The sequence below is a fragment of the Oncorhynchus nerka genome, linkage group LG24, assembly GCF_034236695.1.
Source record: "Oncorhynchus nerka isolate Pitt River linkage group LG24, Oner_Uvic_2.0, whole genome shotgun sequence".
Lineage (NCBI taxonomy): Eukaryota > Metazoa > Chordata > Actinopteri > Salmoniformes > Salmonidae > Oncorhynchus > Oncorhynchus nerka.
Window position 1 is genome coordinate 67159752 of NC_088419.1, and position 14047 is coordinate 67173798.

The window sequence follows — 14047 nt, forward strand, 5'->3', positions numbered from 1 at the left end:
TAATGAGTTAAATTAGAGGCACGTGTGAAAGAAAAACCATTGTTGAAATACTATAAAAGACAGCTACTGTGAAATCGAATGGGAGGCTGATTTTGCTCTGTTGGAAGATTTGGCACACGCTGCATTTCGCAGAGAGCGCGTTTTTATAGACAGATGGGACTTCTTTGTAGAAAGTACAGATTGGCTCATCAGATATTGTTTCCCCAAACTAATCTTATAGGATCTTTGCGAGGATTTAAGACCTACTTTAAAATGGCAAACATGACATTCCTGTGCCTATCCAAGCGCCATCCACCCTCGTGTTTTTGGCAACTAGCACTTTTCACGCGGTCCTGGCCGATAGGCATCTCACAGCCCTCAATGAGCTAATGTTTTGGATGCAATCATCAGCAAAACTAACTGTAACATACCATTTCCATACACTATCGCACAACAAGTTGAAGTCAAGAGGGGTTTCTTTGCCATCAATGGGTTCCCAAATACAAACGGAGCAATAGACAGCACCCACATTGCCATAAAAGCACCATCCCAAAACAAGTGCAACTATGTGAACAGAAACAGCTTCCACTCTTAATGTGCATGTGATAGGTTATGTGATGCGCAAAAGACGCTACTGAATATGATGGCAAGGTGGCCATGTGGTACGCACGACTCAATTCATTCTGCAGAACAGCAATGTTGGCCTATAAGGCTACAGGAGGGGGCTGTTGAGGATGGATGGCTCATTGGTGAGTGTTGCCTACTTATTTGAAGTACACTGACACTAGCACTTCGATTTCAGTCTCGGAGAATTTCATATTTTTTTTCGTAGCTTTTTTTGCTTGCAATGTATTTCATGGTACAGCGTTGTATATTACACACAGGCTTTAAAGGGATGATTCTGACCCTTATTGGTTAATTAGGGACGTTTAGAAATGCAAATAGCCAAAGTCCTGCATGAGCACAGAGGTTAAGAACAATTGGTATTTATATCAATGGTTCTCACGTACTGGTGTGCGAATGACTTTTTCTACGCATTCGAACATTCTAAATTCCGTTGGAAAGTAGTATTTTAGAACAGTTTCTACGCAATATTGATAAATGATGCCTCAGGTGTGCAAAGCCCTTAGAGACTTAACCAGAAAGACTCACAGCTGTAGTCACTGCCAAAGGTGATTCTAACATGTATTGACTCAGGGGTGTGAATACTTATGTTAAACAGATATTTCTGTATTTCAAAAATCTAAAAACACGTTTTCACTTTGTCATTATGGGGTATTATGTGTAGATGGATCAGAAAAAAATAGATTTAATCCATTTTGAATTCAGGCTGTAACAACAAAATAGGGAATCAGTCAAGGGGTGTGAATACTTTCTGAAGGCACTGTATATGTTAAACTCTACTGATCGATTGTTCAAATAGCCCAACCCTTTCAGATAACATTGCTTGGTTTCACAATTAACTAACCCATGACCAGACATACACCACAGTGTTGTTAACATACTTGTCTTCCACCCCAGTGGCTCCCAGCAGCTCCAGGTCCTTCTCTATGAAGCTAAAGACTTCGGCCAGCCTCTCCTCTCTCTGCTGCAGGGCCGTGCGGGCCTTGTGGAGCCGCTGGTCCACCTCCTCATACTCCTCCACACTGAAGTGTCTGCAGGCCACCACCAACGTCCGCAGGCCCTTCTGGAGAGGGGGGAAGAAAGAGGGGAAATAGAAAGAAATGAGAAGCTGTCAGGGACGGGCTCTATATCAAATAACCACACACCTGCCATAAAAAAAACAATCTCTCAGTAGATCCTGATGTCTGGATAAATTGACCGTTAAGATGCAGGATTTATTGATTTTGGTGGGAGATTCTGGGGGGAAAGGACCAAAAGTAATCTTTACAGTGCAATATATATATATATACATGGAAAAATGTGTGAAATGTATCTCCAATCTTGTGGAATGAAAATGTGGTATGTGAGGGTGTCCATGAGCAACCAAGTACCCATGTGTTCATTTCAGACAGAAAGTGTCCCAGCTGCACTGGTGCGCTCTTCAGTACAGATATTAAAAGACAGCATTCAGCATAGTAAAAATCTGCTGCACATAAGGGCTGGAAATAGTTCCTAGTCTAATATGATTTGATGTGGTATACTCACCAAGGCAAATTCATCTACATGTACTCTTGTTTTGTTGATTTCTCCACTTGTAGTAAAAGGAAGAATAGCGGACTCCGCTCCCTTTGTAAATAGTACTTTTTCCCCTACAACAATAGACCAAATATATTGCAAATGAGTTGTTATAATCAGTCTTGGCCGATATGAAATACAGGGAAATTGACTGAAACCACATTACAGGGCTAAATCAAAGGTGGGTATCATCTATCTAATTACATGCCATTTTAGCAGATGCTTTTATTCCAAAGCGATTTACAGTCAGTCATAAGTGCATACATTTTTTTGAGTATGGGTAGTCCCGGGAATCAAATCCACTATCCTGACGTTGCAAGAGTCATGTTCTACCAACTGAGCTACAGAGGACCTCCTGTAATGAAATGCTAATACAACATTTATAAATGAGCCATTCAAGTCTAATATGGAGATAAATCACTATACCTGTGGGTGTCTGTAATATGACACTCATTCTCCTTCTGTTTGCATCAAATTCTAGTACATGGAGTAGTTTAAACCTGTGGGACAAGGAATTACATCACTTGTTATGCACAGTACAGGTTCATCATCTACACAAAATGCCATGGAGTCTTCAATCATACAAAATTATACTTACTTTTCTGGCTTTCCAAATGTTTTTATTTCCATAGTTTCTCCGTGGCTACCAATGAAGGTTACCCCCATCCTGCAATTCAATTTGATCATGTGACATTGCTGACCATAAATACTAACATGCAGACTGTTGCCCATACATGATCCGAACTGTAATGCATGGTCAGCTAGGTCTGGAATGTGCTGAACCTTGAAAACCATTTGTCTCAATAAATGTTAATTTGTCTGAGTGCTTGTATGTCCAAAAAGATCTGGGAGACCAGCACTGGTCATATCTATAGATATTAATTTTATTCACCAACACCGTACAAATGGGTTGAACAGCACGTCATGACAGCTATCCTCCTGGGTACCTTTTCGTGGCTTCCACCAGTGCTTTCTCGTCCGGCGAGGAGGCATAGTACTCCATCTGGGAGGAGAAGCCATTAGCGTGGGAGAAGGGATCCCCCGGGCCGTCGCCTGGCTGCTCGTAGCTGATCTGCACTGTGTGACACAGCGACACTGCCTTTAGGAACAGCAACTCCTCCCGACTCTGAGAGGTGACAGACAGAGAGAGAGACAAACAGACAGACATGAGTACAGTACCTAGAGTCATCAAACCACTGATGGGCCAAAGCCAGGAGGATAGTCAATGAACACAAGTATAACACATGGGTAGAAATGCAGACATAACCTGTATATTTCATGAATGGACAGACAGTGAATGGATAAATACTGTCACAAGTCACTTGGGCAATATGTTAGGTTTTAATGGTGTTTACCAGAGGAGACACAGATCGGTCAGGCGAGTCATCCGTCATTCCCTCAGGTACAAGCTTTCCATTGATTTCCTGATATTTGATACCGTTGATTGAACATTCACGGAACAGCATCTCGTTCTCCGTCAGGGTGCCGGTTTTATCCGTAAATACGTATTCTACCTAGAACAGAAATAAACAGAGGCTGATCATTACACACTCACACAAACTAACTCAGCTATGACGTTGAGACCCACAGCGAAGTGCTTGGTGCCCATACCTGTCCCAGCTCCTCGTTCAGATCGGATGTGTTGACCTGAGCCATCTGGTCACTCTCCTCGTGATAGAGGTCCAAGTCCCAGCCAATGAAAAACGAGCCCAAGAACTTCTGCATCTCCACAGTGACGTAGAGCGAGATGGGGATGATGAAGTTGTAGAGGACCAGAAATGCCAGGAAATCAGAGATGAACTTCAGGATCTGTCAACAAGGAAGTGGGTGGTAGATGAACACACAACAAATGGCTTGAAACCTCATTGGAAAGCAAACAGAGATTTTAAGAGAGCATCTTTCTTATTGACTGTCCGGGTGAGAGGCACTTTCGCTTATATCCTGTCACAATACGTTGAGTCATACCCACTGCTACTGTATGGGAAGCCACACCAAGAGATGTTGAAAATGTAATACATCTTCCCACCTCCTTCAACACATTATCCCCCAAAACCACAAACTATTTGCAAATAACAAGTATCCAAGAATCCTATGAAATCTAAGATCCTCTGTTATAGACCATAACGTATCAGCGTGAATAAAGTTTCAGACAGTGACTGACCTGGCTGCTGTTTCTCTCCTGCTCCGTCTTCTGGTTGTAGAAGGGCTCGTCCCATTTGTTCTCAGCCTGCCAGGCGTACTTCAGGATGGTGCTGAGGATCGCCTCAAACAGCAGGATGCCCAGGTATATGAGCAGAAAGGTGTTCATGGACCTGAGGGAAAAACAGCACAGATACACACTGTCTGGTGTACATAAAGATGAACCTGAAACCTGAGAAGAGGAAACTCAGAAGTTTTCAGAGTTGTTTTAGAGGTGCAAAATGTCCTAATGCGCACTTCTCCACTGCAGAGCGCTTCTGGGATTTGCACTTGTAGTTCAGGGCCATCTTGGACTCCATCCCAGTGTAAACTGCCACACCTGCAAATCAAGAGTGGAACTCTACTGAACCCTGCATAGACAACAACCAACTGGGCAACTGAGTTCAACAGAAGATAATTGAGGACAGACAACAATATGGATGGCAACAATGAGAGCCAGAAGCCACTTACCAAAAATTTCTTTGGTATTTTTTAGTCTTGCTCCCCGAAGCAGTAGGTTTTCTGGTCCAAGGGGTCTAATGACGCAGAGACAAATAGTGAATGATACAACAGAATAACTTTTTTTTTTTTTCAACCGAAAATAGAAACAATTTGTGCCATTCCACCCAGATAAAAACTAGAATTGGCAAATTTTTCAATCTCACCTTACAATCTCTTCTCCTTGTTGTGTTACTGTTATTCGCCCGACAAACCTGAAAGTAGAAGCATTTCTGCTGAGTGGGGAGAGTAACAGAGAAACTGCAACACCAACAGTCCTGTCATTCAACCCTAAAAAAAGACCTCCATTCCGGCCAGTAGAAATGTGAATGTGAGAAATAATAAATAGTCCTGTTCTGTTCCGGGGTCAGTGAAAGAAGAGCTCAGCGTTCTGACTGGCGATTGAGCGCAGGGTGACTGTACCTTACCTGTACAGATCTGCATCTGGCTGCTGACACTCCAGCACAGCATGTAGGGCCTCCAGCCTGGACACCGACTGAGACACCAACGTCTCCGGCACAGAGTAGTGGGTCTACAGGACCACAGAGAGCGTAAGGATACAATCAAGGAGAGGGACAAATATATCACTTTTTATAGAATAGAAGTATACTTTTTACAGTGAGACAGTAAGCCTTAAAAGCAAAGAAATAGCAGTGTACATTATAATGATTTAGAAAGGAATGCATCCCTTACAGCGCCAGCCTTTGTCTACTGGTGAACAGGTTAAAGAGGCCACGAGGCTTGTTAGGTTTACATTTATAATTTAACTGAATCACTGACTGCTTGAGAGGCAAAATCCAATCTGGTGCTAAAACCCCCTCAGTGAGAAAGCGATTCCATCCCCCATTGCATTCTAATGTCATTATTGCAAACAGCCATAAAATACAAGTAGCTGGAACTGAAGGCTGATGACAGAGAGGCTGCACCCCTAAGATTGCACAAGAAAAAAAACTGACAAAAAAATACATTTCACAAAATTTTAAAAAAATGGATAAATAAACTTATTTGGCACAAGCATTTTGATTAGAAGCAGATAATTAGATATATTGCCTCTGGCAAAAACATGAGATGTCTCAGACTGCACAAGTACTATCATGGAGGGGCTCAGAGAGAGAAAGAAAGTGAGAGTGGGGACGGAAGATTAAAAGCCCAACCTTTAGATTAGTCTCTCCGTCCAGGCTGGTGGTGGTGATGTGACATGTCCCCTCAGCTCGGTCTGATGACAAGAGGACCAGGTCCACTGGGAACGTCTCATCTTTGGCCACCCGGACTATGTCCCCCACCTGAGCAGACAGCACAGACAGACATGTCACAACAGATTAATGAGGAGCAAAACTCTCCCATGATATCCACGACCTCAGAATCCAATGTTTTCTGAAGACTAGACAGTCTAGTTCAATAGTGAATGCCACCATGCACCGTTTTAAAAAGAGAAAACATTTCCCCATGTGAAAACTGCTACATTGTTTTTCTTTCACAGTTCTGCAGATGCAAACTAAAAGAGCACTTGAAATCACGTATTCTGGCAGTTTAAAGCTAGAATACTTAATGGTGAAACTGCCACGCCCATTTGCGATATTACAACAAAGAAGTTCCTGCAAACAAACAGTTTTCCCCTCAGACATCACTGCCCGTACTATACAAGAGCACAATATGTACTGCAATCATTTTTACCATGGGAGGGGGGGGGGGGGGGGGTGTTTCCCGTACTGCAGATTCCATCTTTAATGTGTGATTTATTTTACCTTGTGAATTATTAGAGTACATGAATGGAGAGTGCTGATATTTAACATTGGCTAGCCATCTCTAACATTTGTTAATTGGGAACAAATCAACTTATTCAATAACTACCCAGTGAAGACATTTCACACGGAATAGTGAGTAACAACATTTAAACAAAGAATGTAACGCCTGAGACTGTGGGTGGTACATTGGTTTTACATTCCTGGCTTTCTGACAAATCTTTAACACAGTGGTACAAAGCACCAGCCAAAAGTGGGAGTTACATGAAATGTAGCCGTTTGTCTGAAATGTGGGTGTAGGGTATGCTAAGTGTTAAGGCAGGACTCATTATGACACCACGGTGACTCACTCGGATGTTCTTTGAGCGGGTCTGCACGAGGCTGCCACTGCGCACCACAAACACAGGCGCCCCGTTCACCTCGTTGTCTGCCTTGTGCCTCAGCCAGTCCTCATAGCCCTGAGTGATGGAGGAAGGAATGAGATTTAACCATCTAGACATTCTGACATCCAGACAAAGTACAGTATGTTTGATAAGTAACCACATTCAATTTCGTGGATCTACTGTTGATAAGAAAAGAGGAATTAAACCTGTTACTGCTCTCACCTGTTTGATGGCAGTTACTGTGATGACAAAGAACAGAGGAAGTCCGCTGGTGACAGGGGAAGTGGGGGTGTCTATCATTAGCTGCAAAATAAAGAGATTATGTCAAAGGAGAAAACAGTTGGCAATAGTGTAATTTCCTAATTTAACATAAAAGCACACTGGCCATTCGTAAGCTGAAGCCATTCTTATTGCAGAAAATGATTCATGAATATTGACTAAGTATAACGAAACATCAAATTTAGAATTGGACACAGTGGCGGCCACAGAAAGCAGAAACCAAAGTGTGGCTTCTAAGAGTAGCCCGATGAATACCGAAGGTTAGCTGTTAGGGACCTCCGGGCACAGTATGCTCAAGAGCACACAGCAATATTTTTAGCACAATATTTAGTAATAGTATAGTATTTAGGCCAGTAACAGTTATAAATATGGTAGACTGGGTGCTGAGGCAAGCTCTTACCTGAACCAGGAATATGATGAGAAAATAAAAATTGGCTATTCTTCTGAACTGTTCAAACAGGTTTTTGGGAACAAAATTCCAAACGGTGTACTAAAGCGGGGATTGGGGGCCGGAAGGGGAGGAAAGAACAAGAACATCAAATTGTGAGTTGTTTGGCACTGAAATAAAATGGTTGCGTAACTTGAACATTTGTTGTTGCTCTTGACACAAAACCCAGGTGTTCAACACCACTGCCTTACCTTAGATGATATGATTCTGTTGTCTGCAAACCGCTGAGGGACATAATGGCCATGTTGAGGAAAGCGGTTTGCGATGTAAACCGTTCTGGTGTCACTTTGATGGGGAGGGTCAAAGCCCTGGAGGAGAGAGAGAGAGGAGGAACAGGTCAAACTTCTACCACTCACTCAGAACCAATATGGGCAACTTTTATCTAGAGACTGGTCAGAAAAATTATACACTTTTTTAATAGTTAGGGTGTTCACACTTTGTCCCTTTCAGACAATCTTTGTGAACTTAGTGCGGTTTGCTTTATTTTTTGTGCAGTGTGAACACTAAAGGAACTCAGACCAGTCTAAAAAGAGCCTCCAAAGCTAACCAAACTGAGACCATCAAGTGGTGGTCTGAGTTCGGTTTGCTTGAATTCCGTGGTCCGTTTCTCTTTTTTAGAGCAATGTGAACACAAAGCTCCCCAGGTTCCATTGTCATTCTTCCCATACCACACACTAGACTACTGCAACACTGTTCCCCTGCTTAAAACTATCTCACATTGGTGCCACAAGAGAGAAGATGTGCAGTTTCCTGGGGAAAAAGTGTGTGCTGTTTTGGGGTAGGCCTATTGATTAGCAATTGTCAAAAATGCACAGAAATTCTAAAATATGTTTTTAAATTCAGAATATTTGTTTGCAATATGTGATCTATAAGCTAAGAGAGCTTCATAAGCCGTTTTTTCAATTGTGTGGTTTGAATAGTGTGAGAAGACGCCAACATACTTGGTGAGAATCACAACATAGGGTACAAAATATATTCTAGGGGCAGTAGACTACATTGGGTGTACAATTTTCAATTACAATATTATTTAATCTGCAGTTTTCTTCTGCTATTTATTATGTTAACAATATTTACATGTTAATAGTATCTTCTGATTACAATTATTATGGATCATCTTTTAAAGCTGCAATATATAACTTCTTTGGTGACCTGACCAAATTCACATATAAATGAAAGTTATAGATCTGTCATTCTCATTGAAAACAAGTCTACGCGGCAGATCTGTTCTATGCGATATTTCTATGCCTCCCAGGCTGAAAATACAATATTTTTGGTTATGGGAAAGATATTTCACAGGGGTTTAGATGGTACAATGATTATCTACACTACACTTGCTTGGTCACAAACTGAAATTAGGCAAACTATTAGAATTTTAGCAACCAGGAAATGGCAGTGCGAAAGTTCATCTAACTAAATGCAATCGATTATCTTCCTAAATGTAAGTAGGTACATCTAGCTCTCCAATAACACATTCTGATGGAAAAACCCAGAGTGCATGGAGTGAATATTGGAAAAAGATCTTGGGTCCTTTCTAAATATAGCAATGTGAATGTAAAGAGGACTCGGACCACAAAATAGGTGAAGTGAACTGGCAAAAGAGTTGAGTCCTCATTCAAAGGCAAGGGCAGTGTGCATACAAAGAGAACATAGTTCTTCTTTTTTTTTACCCCATAGTTCACTTTAAAGAGGACTGAGATCAGTTATTTTAAGAGGACGATATGTGAAAACACCCTACTCTATATTTAAATAGCCTAACACATTGATTGCAAACACTATTTTGCACCCTGATTATCTGTCAGAAAAACACTTAGGCTAGATTATTATAGCCTGAATATAGCCTGCAGCCAGAGACCAAGCACTGTACTGAACAGAATATGTTAAACCAAATTAGCCTATTTAAGTCAATGACACTTCTCTAGTGGGCTGGTCAATAACTTCAATAACCCCCTTTTCGTGGTATCAAATTGTTAGTAGTTACTATCTTGTCTCATCGCTACAACTTCCGTACGGGCTCGGGAAAGACGAAGGTCGAAAGCCATGCGTCCTCTGAAACACAGCCCAACCAAGCCGCACTGCTTCTTAACACAGAGCGCATTCAACCCGGAAGCCAGCCGCACCAGTGTCGGAGGAAACACAGTGCACCCGGCGACCTGGTTAGCGTGCATTGCGCCCGGCCTGCCACAGGAGTCGCTAGTGCGCGATTAAATAAAGGTTATCCCTACCGGCCAAACCCTCCCTAACCCGGACGACGCTAGGCCAATTGTGCCTGTCAGTCGCGGCCGGCTGCGATAGAGCCTGGGTGCGAACACAGAGTCTCTGGTGGCACAGCTAGCACTGCGATATAGTGCCCTAGACCACTGCGCCACCCGGGAGGCCCAAACTCTAGAATACTAATCCTAGAATGCTATAAGCTGGCCCGATCTTAAAATTACATTTCTGTACACAATGTTCAAGAGGGGCGGCAGGTAGCATAGTGGTTAGAGCATTGGAGCAAGGTTGCTAGATCGAATCACCGAGCTAACAAGGTAAAAATCTGTCGTTCTGCCCCTGAACAAGGCAGTTAACCCACTGTTCCTAGGCCGTCATTGTAAATAATTATCATTGTAATAATTTGTTCTTAACTGACTTGCCTAGTTAAATAAAGGTTAAAAATAGTAAATTAATCTGGGGCACATGATGGGTAATAACAATAAAGACTGTTTGTCTGTCCATTGCATCATATTCATAAGTAGTGGGCCTATAGGGTGGTGCTTACTGACTCCTTGCCTGCACTGTGTGAGAATGAGTTGGCCACGTCACTAAGGCCAGACAGCAACACATGTATTCAATTACTGTCACAGCCTGCCCTCCTCAATGGGCTTTTGTGTTTGCACAACACTCTTACACACACACCATCTTGGTCATGTTCACTGCACCCAGGCAAAAGCTCTCATCTCATGATCTGCCTCTGCTGTTAACCCCCAAGCACATTTAAAAGTACAGTCTTTGTTCTCCTTGGTGAGCAAACATCTGTTATCATAGGTGATGTATACGGTATGTGCTGCTGTCTAGAATTTTAGAGGGAGTGAGCTGACGATGTCACAGAGAGTTGTATTTTTCACCAGGCAGGCATGTTGAGAGAGTTTCTGGAAATTATTGTGTGACCACTAAGCAGTATTCTGAGAGACAAGTGTCAATATGGCTGTCTGGGCCAGGGAATTACTAACTCATTGCATACAGTAACTCCTTGTTCTGCAAAAAAATTAAAGTTTGGACACACCTACTCATTCAAGGGTTTTTCTATATGTTTACTATTTTCTACATCGTAGAATAATAGTGAAAACAACAAAACTATGACATAACACATTTGGGATCATGTAGTAATCAAAACAGTGGTAAACAAAATGTATTTAGTATAGTTAGGTTTGCCTACTACCTGTGACAAGCTACAACTTCGATGAAATGTATTTTGTCACCTGGTCTGACATGACCCTCCTATGCCTAGAAAGAAATATCAAGTTAATTAATGCGCTAACAAAGCCTGAAACTACCAGCATGAAGGAAACCCAGAGCCCAGCTACATGGAGGGGATAATGAATGACGAGCTGTAATAATTCAAAATAACAAACCACAACATGAAGAAGCTCATTAAAAACTAATGGCAACTTAATAGGATGCCAAATTGCACACTTTCTCTCCCTCTGCAATGCTCAAAGCTGCCTTGAGACGTATGTGAACCACAGGTTGTTTCACACAGTGTTGTAAGATACGGTTTCCTTTGCCCATTTCAGTATGCTCTGAGTTGAGCAGTCAGTAAACCGACACTCCTACGGTAGCATTATCATCATTACTGACTGTTTTACTTCTGTTGACACCAAAACAAAGCGGATAATTGGTTCCTGCATTTGAAAATCTTTCAAATCCGACATAGGTTACAATCTCAATGACACAAATATTTTCTCAAGTAAAAACAAATCCCTCACACAGTTGTACCCCCAGGTAGTAATCATATAATGTAGGTTTCTAGGTCCTGGAAAATATAAAACTTGAAATGGCTACTGTTGCTCTCTACACTACCATTACTCATCAATATACCCTAACTTGTAGATGGCTCTCATGATGAAAAACAGCCTTCTGATAAAATAAAATGTATTTCACATCCTGGGGCTCAGTCTGATGGCACAGCTGTGAGTGGCACCCCATCAGTGTGAAGCTAATGAAGTGAGGACTGGGATTGAGTGTGGCGCAGGTAACAGCAGCTGGGATAGGATTGGCCACCCCCCTCCCCATACTATCCAAATCTATAGCTCCAAAAGGTCAGCTCAGACTGGGCATTCCCTGCCATGTTCCCATTTAGCAAGAAAATTACCTCATGTCATATTAATCCGATTTACAGTGGATTAGGCTGGTTGGTGATAGTGACAGTTACTGTGTGTAGCCTGAGCATTCTATGATAACATTTAGCCCATTCTATGAAAAATAATGTTCCGTGGTGTATTAAATCAGCGTTTCCAAACACTGGTCCTCGAGTAAACGCAATAGTATACATTTTTACTGTAACCTTGGACAAGCACATTTGGTTCATGTTGTTCCAGGGCTACAAAAAAAGGTGTACTGTTGGATGTTCTAAAGGACTGGAGTTGGAAAACACTTATATCAATGAAATCACTCAGATATCTACTCCCCTCAGCTGCTTGTTTTTCCTGAAAGCAAACATTCACATGAGATCAAGGTCACTGCGCAGTCACTTGCATTATAATCTTCTCAAATTCTGTATTCATTAAGAACTGTAAGCTAAGCAGTTGGCGGAATTCCACTTACTGCAGGTGGCAGACAGTATGTTAGTATATGTTAGTCCATAAGTAACTACTAGGGCTAGGTCATCAAGCGGGCTGTTTTTTTAGTTCTGCACCACAACTAAAAAAAGCATTCATTCAATTATTCATGACAAAAAGGGGAGAGTTGGTTTTGATTGTTTCTGTACACTAGCTATGTATTTAACCATTGAGTTTAGGGTCAATTCAGGACGTTTAATTGAAATTCAATGAATTAAATTAAAAATGCAAAATTAAGACTCGGTTAGTGCCACATTAATACAAATTTCAATGAATCTCTAGAACTGATTTAAATTCATCTTGAATTGGATCTTCACCCTGATTCATTGAGAGAAAATAGTAGATGTTCTAGCTAGCCGTAGCCTTCTAGAATCTGATTTAGTTAGCTAATGCTGCTGTAGACAATTAGGTAGCTAGGCGTTGAGGCTAAGATTTAGGCAAACTACGTGATACAACGACAATGCTGGGCTAGTTCTAAACATATACCTGCGTGTCTGTCTTTTCAATGCAGCGGCTAAAATGAATGTCTTCCTAGTTAGTTAGTTGGTAGCAAGTTAACCATTGATAACGACTCGTTACATATATGTGGCTAAACTGTCCAATGCCAAATATATAGTTAACTACACTAGCTGGCTGGTTAGTTTTTAGCATAACTATTACTGTCAAAACAGCTTAACTACTACTAGCTAGATCATCAGACACACCAGCGAACAAACTTGCCAGCCAAAATAAGTTTGAGTAGAATGTATAAGTGGGCCTGGCTGGCGTCATGTACCTACTACTAGTTCGCTGCTAGCCACGCCAATGTTTGGTAAACAAACAAGCTAGCTAGCTTGCTAACTAACGTTATCTACTAAGCGAACTTAAGTACTAGCACCCAGTTCTGGTTGGATGTTTAACTCTTCAAAAACAACCACGTCATATTGTTTTATGTGCATCAACGTCTTTCTCAATAGCAAAGTAACGTTACACTTATTAGCAAATATAGCAAGTTAGCAAAGAGGCTCACTTACCAGCTGTTGCCTTATCCACCGTAGCATCCTTGCAAAATGTCCTCCGACGAGCCAGCAAAGTTGCTAGCTAGCTACTCCCATAAAACCTTCCCAAACCATAAATAATTCCTTTTACAGGCACGTCTTCTTGTGTCCGTTACACAAAACATCCAGGCTGTGTGATTATATGATCAAATATGATCTCTCCCATGACGTGAAGTAATATTTCTGATGTGACTGACACACTGAGCTATATTCTGACAGCTACGAAGTGTGTCTAGTGAGTGTCCTGTACTGTGCGCTTCCTGCCCAGCTACCTACATCCCTCTCTGCGAAGCTCGAGCAATCGGTTTTCAGCTCTGTGGCTCTCCTGTCGACGTAGCAGCACCGATTGGCACCACAACGTCCCAGTTGTAAAGGGACAAACACACAATCTATATTATTTTCTACAGTCCAAATTTGCGCAATTCAACATAAATACAGTTAGTCAATACATTTCCAAACTGCATCCTTCCAAATAGTGATTTCTATTTTTCTATTTTAAATATTTTAATGT

General features: G+C 41.7%; 1 protein-coding gene across 3 annotated transcripts in view; it reads right to left on the minus strand.

Annotated features, from left to right (window-relative positions):
- LOC115108460 (phospholipid-transporting ATPase IF-like) overlaps nucleotides 1-13874 on the minus strand; it is a 35279-nt gene extending 21405 nt beyond the window's left edge. Inside the window, exons 1-18 of one of the 3 annotated variants that reach the window (XM_029632815.2) lie at nucleotides 13513-13872; nucleotides 7877-7993; nucleotides 7638-7727; nucleotides 7181-7261; nucleotides 6926-7033; nucleotides 5988-6116; nucleotides 5262-5365; nucleotides 5001-5048; nucleotides 4807-4871; nucleotides 4594-4675; nucleotides 4319-4469; nucleotides 3769-3966; nucleotides 3513-3671; nucleotides 3105-3283; nucleotides 2756-2824; nucleotides 2584-2657; nucleotides 2128-2231; nucleotides 1485-1666 (exon numbers count right to left, since the gene is read on the minus strand). In XM_029632815.2, the coding sequence (XP_029488675.1) occupies nucleotides 1485-1666; nucleotides 2128-2231; nucleotides 2584-2657; nucleotides 2756-2824; nucleotides 3105-3283; nucleotides 3513-3671; nucleotides 3769-3966; nucleotides 4319-4469; nucleotides 4594-4675; nucleotides 4807-4871; nucleotides 5001-5048; nucleotides 5262-5365; nucleotides 5988-6116; nucleotides 6926-7033; nucleotides 7181-7261; nucleotides 7638-7727; nucleotides 7877-7993; nucleotides 13513-13539 (1967 nt within the window). In that variant the 5' untranslated portion in view covers nucleotides 13540-13872. Of the gene's footprint in view, nucleotides 1-1484; nucleotides 1667-2127; nucleotides 2232-2583; nucleotides 2658-2755; nucleotides 2825-3104; nucleotides 3284-3512; nucleotides 3672-3768; nucleotides 3967-4318; nucleotides 4470-4593; nucleotides 4676-4806; nucleotides 4872-5000; nucleotides 5049-5261; nucleotides 5366-5987; nucleotides 6117-6925; nucleotides 7034-7180; nucleotides 7262-7637; nucleotides 7728-7876; nucleotides 7994-13512 lie in introns of all 3 variants that reach the window. The other 2 variants (XM_029632816.2, XM_065009071.1) reach the window with 2 other exon arrangements.
- Between the last annotated feature and the right edge of the window lie 173 nt (nucleotides 13875-14047).